This window comes from Danio rerio, chromosome 5 (assembly GCF_049306965.1).
Source record: "Danio rerio strain Tuebingen ecotype United States chromosome 5, GRCz12tu, whole genome shotgun sequence".
NCBI lineage: Eukaryota > Metazoa > Chordata > Actinopteri > Cypriniformes > Danionidae > Danio > Danio rerio.
In genome coordinates this window covers 24180156-24197858 of record NC_133180.1, presented here as the reverse complement: position 1 = coordinate 24197858, position 17703 = coordinate 24180156, and the positions used below count along the sequence as shown (strand labels likewise).

Genomic DNA, 17703 nt, shown 5'->3' with positions numbered 1-17703 from the left:
GATTCTAAATTTCAGAATTCAGTAGCTCAATTTGATCTGTCAAAGCTTTACTGTACCAATTGTTGTTCCTCAATTTTGATTAGGAAAAATTATGTTTGCCACTTTTTTTAAAAGTATGGATATTTTTATATCAAGTCTGATATATATTTTTACAATACTAAAGCATTTGAAATGGTTGACAAAATAAAACACTTCAAAATCTGTTTCTCATGAATAAAGTCAACAATATTCAAGTCTTTTTGTTTCTTTGTTTGTAAATAGAAACAGTGTGATAAGAAAACTAAACCGTTATAAACAAAACAACAGAAGAATAGTTGACAAATGTTTTGTGGGAGTCCCATGATGTGAATATGTATGTGTGTGTGGGTGTGTTTGTGTGTGTGGATACCAGAATGTGGGTGTGCGTGGACGCGTAATAAGTGTGTTTTGGGTTTCTCGAGACTGTATTTTTACTCCTGTCCACCCACAGCACCAAACTGTCTCTTTTAGCTACGAAACACCAACAGAACTGAGCCAGTTCCACTTGGATAATGTTTTAATGCTCTAACCGCGGAGCTCCGGTCCGGTTCGGTTCTGTTCGGCGGCGTATCTGGCCGGGTTTGATGCTGCTGGACTCACGCTGAGGGAGGTGAGGGAGGAAATGGCGGCCGATTCTCATAAATATCAGCGATTTTAGAAAAAAACTAAACAAATTGAAGACATTTACTGTGAGTTCGCGGTGGGATGCATTTCCCAGTGTCGTTCATGTGACAGTTTCAGTCGTTAGTTTAAATCGTGAGAATTGTTGAAACACTACAATGTGTTTATTGTGGCAAAACGTAAAGTTTAAATGTGGTTTTGCAGGGACTTTGACATTGTTTAGTGGGTTTGGGGCGGTTTTAATGACTGTTAGAGGAGCTGGAGGCCCCGTTAGCTTGTTAGCATGCTAGCCCGTGTTTACGGAAATCAAACTGAACATTAAAAACACAGTTAAATAAATGACCACACATTAACGTTACACGAATACACAAGCATTGTACGTGTTTATTGAGTTTGTGTGATATTTAGCAAGTAGATATTGTTTACAGTAATGTTTTGAATGCAAATGTCTGATATTTATTATTAAAGTGCACACACATAATGCACACGTCCTTCACACTAACATCCACCGCATTAATAACCTTATTCAGAAACCGCAGTATGAGTCTTATATGATTACTTTAAAGCATACGTAGATGTTGATATCATGTGCAGACGTTTGCAGATAATGTTTTTATGCTGCTGTGTGTGTGTTTTTCTTCATTTGTGAGTCTGTCTGTCTACTGCAGTGTGGGGACACTTGAACTCCAGAAGAGACAGAAGATGTTGAGAAAATGATAGCAGCTCAAGAGCTTCAAGCAGACTTTTACCAGTAAGTGTCTGATACACACTATAAAGTTAACTCACTCTTTCTTCAACAGAGCTTGTCTGTTTCCCAAACTATGGATACCTGCTTACCTAGACAGCATTTATGGCCATCATAGGTACATTTGAGTTCTGCACCTGCTAAATGACAACTTGCTTATGTATATGAGCTATAATGTATTCAAGCATATTAAAGAGCTGATTTTCATCTAGAGTGTTTCGGCACTGTGCTCACACAAAGCATACCTAACCTATTGTTAAACACACGTGAGTTACTGTCCAGTTACACGCTGCTGTGCTTTGTTTGTTTAGGGAAGGACACTCTCTGCTCTCGGACACAGATCTTGAAGATCATGAAGGGCGAAATGGCAAACTTGCAAAAGGAAAGGTATGTGTTTGCCACTAACTCTTTCATACATGCATTCAGTTCTCCTTAATCAAACAAACAGATATACTTTTTAAAATGTATAGATATAAGAATCATGTACATGCATAAATGTTGATTAATAAAGAGAGCTATAAATGCTAGTATTTTTATTTTTAAATTGTAATACAGCATTATGGATGCAACATGTGCAGTAAAAACCAAAAGGTAAATTCACAGAGAAAGTGGATGTTAACATTATATTGAAACATGTTTCTATTTTTATATAACAACTCATCACAGAGTTTTGGAGTCAGAAAAATAACAATCTATAAACATTTATTATTTTTAAAATGAGGAAAATAAATACGCATTCATGTGACATGTGAAAATGTCACTTGTGTGACTTTGGTAAATCAAATATAATTGTTTAGAAACATTTTCAGAGAACTTTTTGAGCATTTTTACAGTACTGTAAAATACAAGCCTACACACACACACACACACACACACACACACACACACACACAACTTAGAGTTTTGCTATTTTGGTGTAAACCTAATTCTTTTTCATGTCAAGCTTGACATTTGCATGCAATTGCCCTAATGTAAGAAACGTAATTATTATAACTGCTTTTTTAAACAATAAAGAGTGTGTCTGTCATTGAAAAGCTTAACATTTTAGGACCTGCTGACTAGATTTTCAAAAGGGAGAAAGAGAGACTTTCCCAGCATGTCTTTCAAAAAAGAGTAGGGGTTTAACCCAAGCATCCTGGCCAAATTTGCCCACTGGCCTCTACTCGTCATGGCCTAACCATCCCCAAATCATAATTGGCTTCATCACTCTGTCTCCTCTCCACTAATCAGCTGGTGTGTGTGGTGCAGTCAAGCACAATATGGCTGTCACATCATCCACGTGGATACTGCACACTGATGGTGAATGAGGAGATTTCCCTCATTGTGTAAAGCACTTTGAGTGTCTAGAAAAGTGCTATATAAATGTAAGGAATTATTATTATTACTTTAGTATTTGCTTTAAATTTTTTTCTTCTGTATTTACCCATATACAGTTGAAGTCAGAATTATTAGCCCACCCTGTTTATTTTTTCCCCCATTTTCTGTTTAATGGAGAGAAGATTTTTTTCAACACATTTCTAAACATAATAGTTTTAATAACTCATCTCTAATAACTGATTTATTTTATCTTTGCCTTGATGACAGTAAATAATATTTGACTAGATATTTTTCAGGACACCTGTGTTCAGCTTAAAGTGACATTGAAAGGTTTAACTAGGTTAGTGATGTTACTAGGCAGGTTAGGGTAATTAGGCAAGTTACTGTATAAAGATGGTTTGTTCTGTAGACTATCGAAAAAATATAGCTTAAAGGGGCTAATAATATTGACATTAAAATGTTAAAAAAATTAAAAAACAGCTTTTATTCTAGCCAAAATAAAACAAATTATTATAAAAAATATATTATCAGACACACTGTGAAAATTTCTTTGCTGTTAAACATCATTTAGGAAATATTTAAAAAAAGAAAAGAAAATTTGAAGGGGGGCTAATAATTCTGACTTTAAATGTATCTATATATCTTCTTTCTTTCTTTCTTTCTTTCTTTCTTTCTTTTTCTTTCTTTCTTTCTTTCTTTCTTTCTTTCTTTCTTTCTTTCTTTCTTTCTTTCTTTCTTTCTTTATCATTTTTCAATTGGTTTATTATTTATTTGTCTGTGTCTTGATTCATCTTTGCATACTTATTGAAGGCATTTTTCCATGAAATGAAATTTTGAAAATTAAGAAATTTATTTTCTTTGCTATAATTTATTTTAATTGTAATTTTCAGTTTGTATACATTGAAATACAGTGCAAAACTTTACATGCATTTTTTACACAACAATAACCTTGCTACATTTACAAATTATAACAAATTATATATATATATATATATATATATATATATATATATATATATATATATATATATATATATATATATATATATGTTTTGATATATATATACATACATACATAACTAAACAAAAAAATAAACAAATAAAAAATAAAAATGCTTCTTTTTTAGTTAATGGTAATCTAATCAAAAGTGATCATTATTATCATACTGAATACAGTGTACAGCAAATACATAGGTTGACGAGTGTATCAATACTGAAACAACATTTTTATTTATTCATCAGCTTCTTCCTCTGTTAATTTCACACCTTCGATATATCTGATGAAGGGACTCCATATGTTTTCAAATACATTCTGTTTAGCTTTTAGAATGCAAGTTATTTTTTACCAATGGCAGGCTTGACAACATTTGTCTTATCCGTTGAGTAGTGTTTGTTCTTTGTCCCTAGCAAAGCTACACATTTTTTTGGCATAAAGCAAGCTGAGGTCTATAAATACTTGTTCGCTTTTACTATAGTTTGAATTTTCTTGATTTATAAAACCAGCAAAAAAAGCTTTGGGTCGAGGAGGATTTGTTTTGAAATTATCTTTCACTTATGACTCTTATCTCTTTCCAAAATAATTAAATCATTGTACACTGCCAAGTACAGTGAAACGAGGTTCCTCTAGCTGTCAAACATTTTGTGCAAATATCTGCGCAAAGAGACGTAAATTTACAGACATAGTATGAGCCTAAGAATTGTTTTTGAACTGCAAGATTTAATTTGTTTGTTTGTAGTTATTTCTTAGGTTAAATAGCCATTTTTTTTATGGACTTTTTCTTGTTTTTTTATTTGTTACCAGAAGGGCAAGAAGAGCATTGGGGAGAAGTTGAAGGGGTCAGAGGTGAGAGGTCGGGTCAATGGCCACCATCAGGAGAATGACATGGAGAATCTCAGCTTGTTTGAGATTGTCAGATTGGGCAAAAGTGCCACACAGGTACCAACACACACGCAAGCATCTTCAGACACACTGAATAATTAAACCATTTTCATTCACATTTAGAAACAAACACGCACTCAACGTGCTTCGGTATTATATTCCATACATCAGTTGCGTGTGTGAGATTAGTTATGATATCAAGGTCTGTCTGCTGTGTGTGCTTTCAGTGTAGGCTGTGTGTGTATTATTGAGTAAGTGTGTGTATTTTTTCTCTCATCCTGCAGTCAGTGGTTGATGACTGGATCGAGTCCTATAAAACTGACAGAGACTCTGCTCTGCTGGAACTCATCAACTTCTTCATCCACTGCTCTGGTTGTAAAGGTGTGTGTCTTCCAGGTTTAAATAAGTTTGCATAATTGAAGTGCGTTTTATTTTATTGAACACATACGTTTATTTTAGGTACGGTGAGCTTCGAGATGTTCAGAAACATGCAGAATTCTGAGATCATCAGGAAAATGACGGAAGAGTTTGATGAGGTATGTTAATGAGCGAGATACACCACAGAAGCTGATGCAGGTCAAATGTATGATATGTAAAACGGTGTGTTTGCTTGGAGAAAGAAGATACTGAAGCTACTGAAATGAAAACTCTACAAAGGGATAGTTCACTCATTATTTACTCAGTGTATCTGTTGAAAGATATTTTGATGAAAACTAAAAACCTGTAACCATTTACTTCCATAGTAGGAAAGCAAATACAATGGAAGTCAAAGGTTACATGTTTCCAGCTTTCCTCAAAATCTATTTTTTTGTGTTCAACAGATGAAAGAAAGCCAAACAAGTTTGGAACAAGTGAAAAGTGAGTAAAAAATTACCAAATGTTCAGTTTTGAGTGAACTATCCCTTTAAGTTCTCACATATGATTGGCTGTTTTAGGGTCCAAGGCTTTGTTCTTTAGACTTTTATGATCTCTGTTTAATCAAATCACACATTATAGCAAATCTTAGTGTAAACGTCAGTTTCTAAACTGTTTCCCAGATACTAATATTGTGACCATATATAAAAGATGAATCACTACCTCACCGTTTGAGATTAGGTGTGGGTATAAACATTGCCCATCATACTTTTCAGTTGTATCACTGCACACTGTGTGCATATATTATCGGTGGGTTTGATAATTGCTAAGTAGGATGTGATCCTGGATTAACATCTATGTTATTTCTGTTCTGTTCATACTAACCAAGCCGATGGATGTGTGTATAAAGTTTGTTTTTGTGTGTTTAGGACAGTGGCGATTATCCGCTGGCGATGGCAGGTCCAGCGTGGAAGAAGTTTAAAACAAACTTGTGTGAGTTCATCGCGACCCTGGTCCGACAGTGCCAGTACAGCATCATCTATGATGAGTACATGATGGACACGCTCATCTCTCTGCTCACCGGCCTGTCAGACTCACAGGTCAGAGCGTTCAGACACACCAGCACTCTGGCAGGTTGGTGAACTCGGGCTGGATATCATTCAGTTTTAAGCATATTACCACAGTACACCAGCAATACACTTGAATGCTAATAATTTTCATGAAAAATGCAAGGTTAGGAGATGATTTTATATTTAGAAGAATAAATTTTTTCTTCTTATTAATAGGTTTTGCAAGGTCTTAAAACCCTTAAATTTCAAAAACTTCAAAAGTTTTAGGTCTTAAAAAGTTGTAAATTCGCTGAAATATTGTATTCAAGGTTTTTAAACACTTTAAAGAGCCCATATTATGGGTTTTTGAAAATTCCCCTCCATGTAGTGTGTAACACAGCTCTAAGTGAAGTGGAGTATCCAGCTAAGGCTTAAATCTGTTAGTGTACAGTGTTAAAAACGGTTGATTCATCTAAAAAAGAGTCGACTCATAGTGCTTCAAACGAGTCGCCTTGATACGGATTCATTAGGTGTTTCGCCATGACGTACGAACGAAACCAAGTTATTCACGTGCACGCGCAAACCCGGGAGATTTCAAACCTGAGGCCCCGCCCTCTGACGCAGAAACCGAGACACACACACACACACACACACACCCACAAACACACACACACACACAAACATGCCGGTCGATTGAAGTCACACTGCAGATGGATATATTGAGTCTCTACCCAAAGATGAAACCTCAGCATTATAGCCAAGCAGTTGGAAACTACTGGAAACTTCTGGAAGCTACATGCTACAAAGAATACTTCATCAGCGTTTGTTAAAGGAAGGATCAGTAACTTACTGATAGACGTCAGGATGGGTTTCTTCCTCCATTTCTCAAGTGTAAGTACGTGCGATTAAAGTTGCCTCGTTGACTCTAGCTTGCAAATGTATTTAGTTGTGATTTGTTACTTGTAACCGCGTGTACTGTATCAGGTTAACTGGCTATATTCTCTTATCGCGTGCAAAGTCACGTTAAAAACGCGACGCGTGCTGCGTTAACGGAGCTCCGTGGACGGGGAGTAACGTTAGTGTGTGTGTCTGTGTGTGCGTGCGCGCGCTGTCGTCCGGAGGTGTGTGTGTTTGTGTGTGTGTGTGTGTGTGTGTGTGTGTGCGCGCGCGCGTTGTCGTCCGGAGCAGGGTTAAGTGCGTAACTGCGTATGTGTGTGTGTGTGTGTGTGTGTGTGTGAGTGTGTGTGTGTGTCTGTGAAAAGAGCAGAGTGAGAAGCTAGGAGATCTCCTCAACAGTTTTTGGAGTTTTTGCTCAATAAAATAGTCAGTCGTCTGTATTTTCAAGTCCATAGTCTGCATTTACATTGACCCACTGGCAGCTAAAATCCACGCCTACACTATCGAGCGTGTATGAACTGTGATTACTTTTATATTGCTGATTAGCTGTTTGGCATTTCACTCTCTGACTGAAGGCAGTCGACCAATCGCAACAGACTGTCATCGGTCCAATCAGCGCAGATTAGCTTCGCGCTAAGGAGGGGTTTGGGAACAAATGAATCCCTGAACGATTCATACAGGAGTCGCTGGGATAATTAGGTAAAAATAAATGCAGATTATAAGACCATGAAAGTGTTTTTTGACCTTGCATGCATATTAAACTGTTGTTGGAGACCCTTACAACCAAGATATGACCCTATTTCATGTATAATATGGGCTCTTTAAACGAGTCTCAATTTTCTTTTGTCCATATAAAGCTACCCAATTGGTCAAACACATCCAATCATCAGCTATCCATCTTAATAGAACTGTTACCAAAGTTACATTTTAACTCTGTTTAACAATATGGTTTAATAACTTTTCTGATATAATAATAATTTTCCTTCCATTTGTTTAAAAGTTCTACATATATTTAGGTGGGGACACTGATCTGGACAGACTGCTGTGCATGTATTTAGTTTATTATAGTTTTTAAAACCCATTTTTAATTGTTTTTAGACATTTTTTTAAAAAGAAATTTTATATTTAAAAAAGTGCATTTATTCAATAAAAATGTTTGCTTGTTTTGACTATTTAAAATATGTGGCTATGAAAGCACTCAATTTTAAATTTTGGTTTTGATGTGGCAAGTTACAAATATTTTATATTGGCATTAGAAAAAAAACTTAGTGTTTATTCAAGTATAAGCCGGAAATTTGATTCACGATATTCTAAAAAGGTATTAAAATGTCTTAAATTTGATAAATCGTGCAGAACCCCTGTTATTAAAGTTAAGACATTTTAATAGATCATATAAATGCTTTTCTGTTAAACTTTTTACTAATCCTAAAATGCAGATATGTGTCATAGTTTTTGCTAAAGTGTTCAGTGGGACAACTATAACACTGATAATAGAAGAAATCTTTTTCTTGAGATCATTTTACAATAATTTCTAATTCTGTAACAGTAATTGCTCCTAAAAGTTCGGAATAGTCATCATAGGAGTAAATTACACTGTGAAAGATTTATTAAAATCTTTTATAAATATTTCATAATATTGCCGATTTAACTCCTGTTATTGTGTCTTTTTGCATGTGTTTACTCTTGGTTTGTTTATTTCACGATGCAATGTGTTCATCTTACATTGTATGTTAAATAAAATATTGTGTGACCTAAAATTAATCATTTTTTAATAGGTTTTTAATTTATTATTTGTTTGTACTTCCAGGAGTTAAGATCTTAATTTACAAAAATTGCAAAAAAAACTACAGAACTGCAATGAGGATGATAAATGAATGCAGTGTACTTCTAAACCCTACCATCTGCACTGTATTTCAGCCATGAAAATGATGACTGCTTTGGTGAATGTTGCTCTAAATTTGAGCATCAATTTGGACAACACGCAACGACAGTATGAGACTGAACGCAACAAGAGCATCGGCAAACGAGCCAATGAACGTTTGGAACTATTGCTGCAGAAGCGCAAAGAGGTGAGGCACATACCCACACGCACATGTAATCTATTGCCAGACAAAACATTTTGTATACAAAATATTAGGTTCACCAGTTACTGTGAAGGTTCGACTTTTTGTCTTAATTTGGTGCAAAATGAGGCAACAAATCTGATTCAAGCATGTTTTTTCTACAATATTTAGCTCCAGGAAAACCAGGATGAGATTGAGAATATGATGAATGCCATTTTTAAAGGTGTATTCATCCACAGATACAGGTGTGCAGATTTCTAAAAATTTGATTGAGTGAATTACTAATATTTTGAAAAAATAACATTTTATAAGAGCTGATTTATTATTTAATGTATGTGCAGGGATGTGATTGCTGAGATCCGAGTCGTATGCATTGAGGAGATTGGCATGTGGATGAAGATGTACAGTGAGGCGTTTCTTAATGACAGTTACCTGAAGTACGTGGGCTGGACCATGTATGATAAGGTATCAAACGCATGCACACAGATTGATTGTTATGCAGTTTAGATCAAAACCAGAGAACAATATATCAGTACAATGTTTCCTCCAAAAAATAATGTATAATTTATTATTCAACATTTGAAAGAATTAGTGTGCCATACCATGCTAGAAGAACGATGTTTGACCTAAAATCAAAGGCACTTGATTTTGTAGAAATCAAAATGCAAACAACTGTAGCACAAAGAAAGATTACAACTAAAGAAAAGAGTGGGAAGATAAAAGAACTTTCAGTACTGTGTTTGACCGATTGTATTTTGTCAGCCAGTGTTTTTTGGAAGACTTAAATGAGTTAGTAACAGAAAAGATGTAGCGTGCTACATCTGTGAAAACTGTCAATTTACAGTTGATAGACAGTGGTGGAAAGAGTACTTAAAAATCATACTTGTGTATAAGTTGCATTACCTGCCCAAAATGTAGTGCAAGCAGCGTAAAAGTATGTGTTGCAAATATTACTCAAAGCATAAGTGAAAAGGAGCCCTTTTAAAAGTACTCATGAGTAGTGAGTATAATGCTGTAAAAAGCTGACTTTCACACTTTGATATTGCTTGACGCTATTAGCAGGTTTGACATGCTGTCCCGGGAGAGAACCCTGAGCTTGGAGATAATTAAGCCCAGGGCTCACACCTGATCAATTAGCATGTAAGGGGGTTCGAGATCAGGTAGGTCTCCAGAGCTCCCACTGGTAAAGGAGGATATAGTGTGGAAGGGGGGATTCTTGCAAAACGAAGATAAGGTAGTAGGGGGAAATCGGTCTATCTGTTGTTGGCTTGGATAAATCTAATTATTACTGATTATGGAGGACGGACCAGCTGAGATCAATCATATTACATACTGCTCTAAAAATTAGTTTATAAAACTTCACTTAAGGCCATTTTAGTCATCATACAGTCGACATCTGTCATTTTCTTATTAGTGACATGCAGTCTAAACAGTCTCTCAATCATTGTGTGTGGACATCTTGGACACTTTTAATGCTTTCAAAAAAATAAATGTTGTGACTGTAGGTTTAAGGAAAATATTGGAGTAAAAGTACCAATACAGCACTAAAAATGGAATCAATGCAAAGTAAAAGTACACATTTTTAAAACTAATTAGTAAATTACAATTTCTGAGAAAAACTATTCAATAACAATAGTTTGAGTAATTGTAATTTGTTATTTCACACCACTGTTGATAGATAATTTAGGAATTTACCACTATTTGCTGATTAACACCAGCAACTGAGAGTTATTTAAGTGCCCCGCCCCCCTCATCTCCAGATATTTCAGTGTTTTACACTGTGCTTCAGAATATATATATATATATATATATATATATATATATATATATATATATATATATATATATATGTATATATATGTGTATATATATATATATATATATATATATATATATATATATATATATATATATATATATATATATATATATATATATATATATATATATATATATATATATGTATGTGTGTGTGTGTGTATATATGTGTGTGTATATATATATATATATATATATATATATATATATATATATATATATATATATGTGTGTGTGTGTGTGTGTGTGTATGTGTATATATATATATATATATATATATATATATATATATGTGTATATATGTATGTATGCATGTATATATGTATGCATGTATGCATGCATTTATGTATGTATGTATGTATGTGTGTGTGTGTGTGTGTATATATATACACACACACACACACACGCATACATGCATACATGCATACATACATACATACATACAAATATATATATATATATATATATATATATATATATATATATATATATATATATATATATATATATATATATATATATATATATATGCACAACCTGCTTTACGTTCTTGCAGCACCGAAATTAGGCACCGAAATTCTGATTTATGCTGATGAAATATGCTGATTTGATCAGGTACATACCGGTTCCAAAGGTACCGGTACCATAATGGCACCAGGTTTCGGTACCCAACCCTAGTGAACAGGCTATGCAGAAATGCAGTTTGAGTTAATTTGTCGACCTGACGAATTTTAATTGGATGAAAAAAATTTTTTTATCTTATGCTTTACCCAGAATATAAAAATACATTTAGATCATTTACTTTAATCAGTACTATTGGAATGTGAAGAGACTTTCAACCAGCACAACAAAAAATGTTTCAAATCACCTACTGCAAATCACCTACTGCACCTTTAACTGTGCGACAGGCATGAGTGGTATCAGAATGTATTTTTTTGTTTTTATGTAATTTAATTATTGTGATTTTATTCTATTGTATGCCATTACTAATTTATTATTCTAGTTGAGGCAAAGACAAAATTTACACACTGTAAAAAATGCTGGGTTCCACACAATTCTCTCCTGTGGTCCTTTAAAGATCCACTTAAAAATTGATTAACTTAATTCTTTTTACAAATTCAAGTGGATTGAATGTAAAACAATTAAGTTGTCCTAACAAAAACCTTAAGAATTGTGTCGATTCAGCTCATTTTAAATAAGTAGTTTGAACAAGCAGCAAAATGTTTTCTTGAGTGTACAAACAAAAAAACACTGCTCATTTGTTCTTGTTAGGACGTTGATCCCCACGACATATGCAGGTTAAAAATGAGCAAGCATAATTTTTTTCTTTTTCCAGCAAGGTGAGGTGCGTCTGAAGTGTCTTACAGCTCTTCAGGGTTTGTATTACAGCAGAGAACTCAACGCCAGACTGGAACTCTTCACCAGCCGCTTCAAGGTGAGTCTTCCAATAGGACGCTTGATACTGCAAAACACTTTCCTGCCCCTGGTATCACTTTGTTACTTTATATTTGTGAAGGGCTCTGAATAATGTATTTTGTTATCGAGCATTTTCTCCTCCTCTGTGTCTGTAGGATCGAATCGTGTCCATGACTCTGGATAAGGAATATGATGTTGCTGTTCAGGCCATTAAGCTGCTGACGCTGGTTCTGCAGTGAGTTCAGCATTGATCATTCATCATTCAGACTCGTGCGCTTTCTTCTGATGTGTTCATTTACTCGGCGAGTGTGTTTGTTTGTGCACACAGGAGCAGTGATGAAGTCTTGATGGCTGAAGACTGTGAGAGTGTCTATCACTTGGTTTACTCCGCCCATCGACCGGTTGCCGTGGCAGCAGGGGAGTTTCTCTACAAAAAGTGAGCCCCCTTTTTTATTCCACAGTATAGCCTGTGCTTTAATAAATACCAGAGTAGCTCATTTGATCTTATCCTTAACAACACATCGTCTCTGATCCCATCTTGTGGCAGCTTTGTGCAGCACGCTAAGATTTTGCATGTGTGCTGGTGCCGTGTTCACAGGTTGTTCAGCCATCATGGTCCAGAGGATGAGGGGCGGCCCAGGAGAGGCAGACAGTGTTTGAATGCTAACCTCATCAGAACAACTGTCTTATTCTTTCTGGAGAGTGAGGTGTGCTTGATGTTCTCCACTAATAATAAATGGAATGTTATAGAAACGTTAAAAGAAATCCCTAGTATTTCAAGTAAACAGTGTCCTCCTCTGAGATGCAAATGTACGAGAATAGGCTGTAAGGAAGGCAGATTGCAATATGTTTGCATGATTTATCCCTCCTGATTATACAACAAGTACATGACTTGTAGGTTATTGTACAGAGCCTCTAAAGGGATACAGTGGTGGTTAAAAGAATGAGACTGGAAGAAAAAAGATATTTCAGTGCTTTTGTTTTTTTTACTAGCAAAACTTTTGTGTTCTCTTACAAAAGTGTCTTGTTGTTTCCCCATGAAACTTTGTGTTTGTTTGAAAGTCTTTTGTGATGGAGTTAATATAAGGGTGGGTGGGAAAAATTATTCCAGTTCTTTTGTAACTGAACAGAAAGTTTCTTGGAGGAACAGTGCAAAAGTTTATTGGGTAGATGCTTTGTGAGAGAATAAAAAATTTCTCAGGGGAACACAATACGTTTGCATGCAAATGCTAATTTCATCTACAATGCAGCATATTTAGTAGCAAATACAAAGTTTCTTGAAGAAACCCACTTTTTGGTGAAAGAATGTTATGTTCATTTGAGAAAAGTATTACTTTAGCATGCAAGCCCAAAGTTTTATTCGGGTGATGCAAATAAATTCATGAGAATGCTGTCTGTCTGTCTTCCCATCTGTCTGTCAGCCTGTCTGTCTACTCATTTGCCTATCTGTCTGTCTACCTACCTGTCTGTCTGTCTGTCTGTCTATATCTATCTACCCATCTATCTGTCTATCTACCTGTCTGTTTATATATCTACCTACCCATCCATCTATCTATCTTTCTTTCTGTACATTCAAACAATAATTGAAATCCATCCTCCCTTCTAGATTAACTGAACAAATTTCAAGAAATATATTTTTAAATGATCGTTCGTATGTTTTAGCTGCATGAGCATGGTGCCTACCTTGTGGACAGTTTGTGGGACTGTGCATCAGAGCTGCTGAAGGACTGGGAGAGTATGATCAGCCTGCTGCTGGATGAACCCTTTCCTGGAGAAGAGGGTAATATGGCCATCAAATGCACACACTTGCATCTGTTACGAGTTCATTGTGTCTGGAGCACAATTAGTCTAGAAATCTTACTTCAAGCGATCAACACTTCGTTGTCTGTTTCAGCTCTCAGTGATGCTCAGGAAGTTGCTCTGATTGAGATCATGTTCTGTGCTGTCAGACAGACTTGTGAGTGTCACCCACCCATCGGTCGAGGCACTGGGAAAAGGGTAAGACACACAAAACATTTTGATTTTGCTATTTTAGTAAGGATATCCCATGAAAAACAGTGCTTATTTTCTAAACCCCCAAATTGTCCAAAGAAGTATTGTATTTGAAAGCAGGCATACAATATAAATTCACCTTAAGTATGTTAATTACCTTATTGGGACTTCTTGGGTGTTTAATTTTAAACCATAAAAATCATAACTTCATGTTTTTTTATTTATTTACTGTACTTTTGATTTCAGCAGATTCACATATATTCTATAAAAAAAACCCATAAATAAGTAAATGCTGTCATTTTAATTTCCTCTTTTCGTGTCTCTTCAAACATTAATGCTGATTTTTATTCTCCCACAGGTTCTCACAGCTAAAGAAAAGAAAACCCAGTTGGATGATCGAACAAAGATCACAGAAACATTTGCTGTGGCTCTTCCTCTGTTACTGGCTAAAGTACGTGGTTCTCTGCCTGCCAAAAAGTGCATAATGCTTCAGTGATATAATGAACAAATGTCAATGGTTGACTTGTTTACTCTTTAATCGAGTTTGTTAATTGATTATGTTTTGGGGTATTCAAGAAAAGATTAATTTCAAACCTGATTGGGTTTTTTGGGATAAGAATAGATGGTCTACAACTCACTGCACACAAATAATCTGACTGAATTGTTGGCATCTTCATCAGGATACAAACCAATTGATTTTTGAACTGACTCTCTTTTCTGTTTCTGTCTCTCCCAAAGTATTCAATGGACCCTGAAAAGGTCACTAATCTGTTGCAGTTTCCTCGGTATTTTGATTTGGAGATCTATACAACCGGTCGCCTAGAGAAGGTGGTTATTAATTTCCCTAATGTTTTGTGTTTTTTAATTTATTTGGTGTAGTTTAGAACTGCACAATATTGGAAATATCTGATATTGCAATATATTATTTTTCTTGAATAAATATTATAATATGAATACTGTTTCAGAAGAACTTTTACTGTTTTTAAATGGCACTGTTTGACAGTGTCTGGGGTGTCTAACAAATATCTAAAAAAAATTAAATCAAGTAAAAAATATTTTGTTTTCAACTTTGGATGAAATATGTCAAAAATAAAAAGTTTTCTTTTAAACAACCTAAATTATCTGCCAGTATGCTAAGTAAAATAATCTTGTTTTTACTGTGAAATGTAGATATTTGGACTAAAACAAGAAAAAAATTCTAAGTAAGAGAACTTTTACAATAATATATTTCTGTAGCTCCTGATCAACTATAATTCAGACCTGAAATTGCATATCTTGCGATGTGACTTGTGGATGTGCACATTGCGATATCGACGCTGAAACGATATATTGTGCAGCCCAAGTGCCGTTAATTCAACATTAAGAAACTTAACTCTACCGCTAAAATTACTAAAATATTTTTTAAACTATAAATCAAGATGAAAAAAGTTAGCTTGTTTTGCTATAGTTGTTATATATGTATTAATTGTGCTGATGTCCTGCAGCACCTTGATGCTTTACTACGTCAGGTCCGTGATGTGGTGGAGAAGCACACAGACACAGATGTTTTAGAGGCCTGTTCCATGACATTCCAAGCACTGTGCAATGATGAGTTTACCATCTATAACCGCGTAGACCTTGTGCGCAGCCAGATGCTCGACGAACAGATCGACAAGTTCCACCGCCTCCTGGAGGACTTCCTGTTGGAGGTTTGTGTGGTAGTTGTTTTTGTGTGCGGATTTTTTTTTCTTCTTTTTTTAAAATGTATTATTTATTTAGTTATTTATTTATTTATTTATTTTTCACCAGTTTAAGTTGTTTTAATGTGTTAAAGGGGGAAGAGCCTGATGAAGATGACACCTATCAAGTTTTATCAACCCTCAAAAGAATCACAGCCTTCCACAAGTAAGAACACACACCAAGTGTCCAAATTGAGTTGAACTAAAACCCAGTTTTGTCTTTTAAGCAAATTACAAGATATTATTTTATTCATTTGTCTGTTATATAGCCAAGGTAACCTTCAAACAGCACAGGGTTTGTTCATCATAACGTGTGTGTGTGTTCTCTGCAGTGCCCACGACCTCACTAAATGGGATCTTTTCACCAGCAACTACAGACTTTTAAACTCTGGCCTGCAAAACGGAGATATGCCTGAGCAGGTACTGACAGCTAATCCAGGGGTTGACAGATTTTAATTCATTTAATAGGCTGGATTTGCATGCCTTATGTGAGCTTATCTGCGGATAAATTATCCCCTTTTATTACAACAAAAAAGGGGAGCAAATGGAAAGTACCATTATAATGTACCTGCATAATTTGGTAATTAAAGGCAAAAAAAGAAATAAAATGTGGTTGATTTACTTACCCTCCCACCATCCAAAATGTAGGTGATGTGTTTTTCTCCATTGAAGAAGATATTTCAAACTGTGGTTCTTGGTGATGCAGTATATATTATTTAAATCAGTGGTTACCATCACAATCTACTGATGAAGTTTCTCTTCATAAGGCTTAATGTTGCTCCAGGAACCACGAGTGTTTATTTTGTTTCCTTATAGGATTTTTTATTTACTTTTTAAATAATGTTTACCATTGACTTGCATTAAAAATCTTCTTTAATGTTCTACTGTTGGGAAAACTCACCTACATTTTGGATGGCCTGAGAGGGAGCAAATTCTCCAGGCACTTTTGTTGTTAATGAATTGTTTTGCTCTGTCTTTATAGATTGTGGCTCATGCCCTCCAGTGCACTCATTATGTCATACTCTGGCACTTGGCTAAAGTCTCAGAAGGCAGTGCCAGTAAGGTAAAACACGCACATACACAGCCAAACCAGAGAGCTAGTATCATTTGTCATTTCGAGTCACACTCTCGTCCCGTTTTAGGATGATATGGTGCTCTTGCGGAGGCAGGTGAGAGCCTTCTGTCTGATGTGTCAGAGATACCTGAACAGCATGAGCACTGCTGTCAAAGAACAGGTGAGCCGACACAGCATATACCAGCTTTTTATTCAGGCACAGGGCATTCTAGGAAACTGACTGTGTCTGTCTGTGTTTGCAGGCCTTCACCATTCTCTGCGATGCCCTTCTGATCTTCAGTTATCAGATTGTGGCGTCGGGACGGGAAATTTTAGAGCCTCTGGTGTTCAGTCCAGATGCATCCCTACAGAGCGAGCTTCTAAACTTCATCCTTGATCATGTATTTGTTGAGCAGGATGAGGATGGCAGCACAGGTAAACAACTAACATGCCTTTTCTGATCTTTAAAATTACAATGACGTGCACTGCAGTGTGAATTTGAGAGTTCAGTTTAAAGGCTGGTTTATACTTGTGCGCATAAATATGGTTTGGCGCAGCCTTTACCTGGTCGCATAGCACCTCTCAAAAAATTTAACTACACTTTGCAACGACGTGTAGCGCAAGCTCTGGGATTGGTCAGCTTGGTAGCTGTGCCGAGTGTGGTTGGTGCTGAGAGCCGCAATCCTGATGGAGTGAGTGTTTATAAGTGTCCCGTGAATAAGCTCCAGATGGAAAGTTTTGTTTTGTGTTTACCTTATGATT

General features: G+C 35.6%; 1 protein-coding gene across 3 annotated transcripts in view; it reads left to right on the top strand.

Annotated features, from left to right (window-relative positions):
• Positions 1-376: 376 nt before the first annotated feature.
• Positions 377-17703, top strand: part of stag2a (STAG2 cohesin complex component a) — a 29905-nt gene continuing 12578 nt past the window's right edge. Inside the window, exons 1-24 of one of the 3 annotated variants that reach the window (XM_009301356.4) lie at positions 377-628; positions 1308-1390; positions 1696-1771; positions 4506-4637; positions 4865-4961; positions 5040-5116; positions 5864-6068; positions 8798-8949; positions 9115-9188; positions 9285-9408; positions 12098-12196; positions 12333-12412; positions 12506-12613; positions 12776-12884; positions 13840-13957; positions 14072-14175; positions 14528-14620; positions 14908-14997; positions 15654-15857; positions 15983-16053; positions 16220-16307; positions 16870-16950; positions 17030-17122; positions 17205-17376. In XM_009301356.4, the coding sequence (XP_009299631.1) occupies positions 1353-1390; positions 1696-1771; positions 4506-4637; positions 4865-4961; positions 5040-5116; positions 5864-6068; positions 8798-8949; positions 9115-9188; positions 9285-9408; positions 12098-12196; positions 12333-12412; positions 12506-12613; positions 12776-12884; positions 13840-13957; positions 14072-14175; positions 14528-14620; positions 14908-14997; positions 15654-15857; positions 15983-16053; positions 16220-16307; positions 16870-16950; positions 17030-17122; positions 17205-17376 (2485 nt within the window). In that variant the 5' untranslated portion in view covers positions 377-628; positions 1308-1352. Of the gene's footprint in view, positions 708-1307; positions 1391-1695; positions 1772-4502; positions 4638-4864; positions 4962-5039; positions 5117-5863; positions 6069-8797; positions 8950-9114; positions 9189-9284; positions 9409-12097; positions 12197-12332; positions 12413-12505; positions 12614-12775; positions 12885-13839; positions 13958-14071; positions 14176-14527; positions 14621-14907; positions 14998-15653; positions 15858-15982; positions 16054-16219; positions 16308-16869; positions 16951-17029; positions 17123-17204; positions 17377-17703 lie in introns of all 3 variants that reach the window. The other 2 variants (XM_017356146.3, NM_001100028.1) reach the window with 2 other exon arrangements.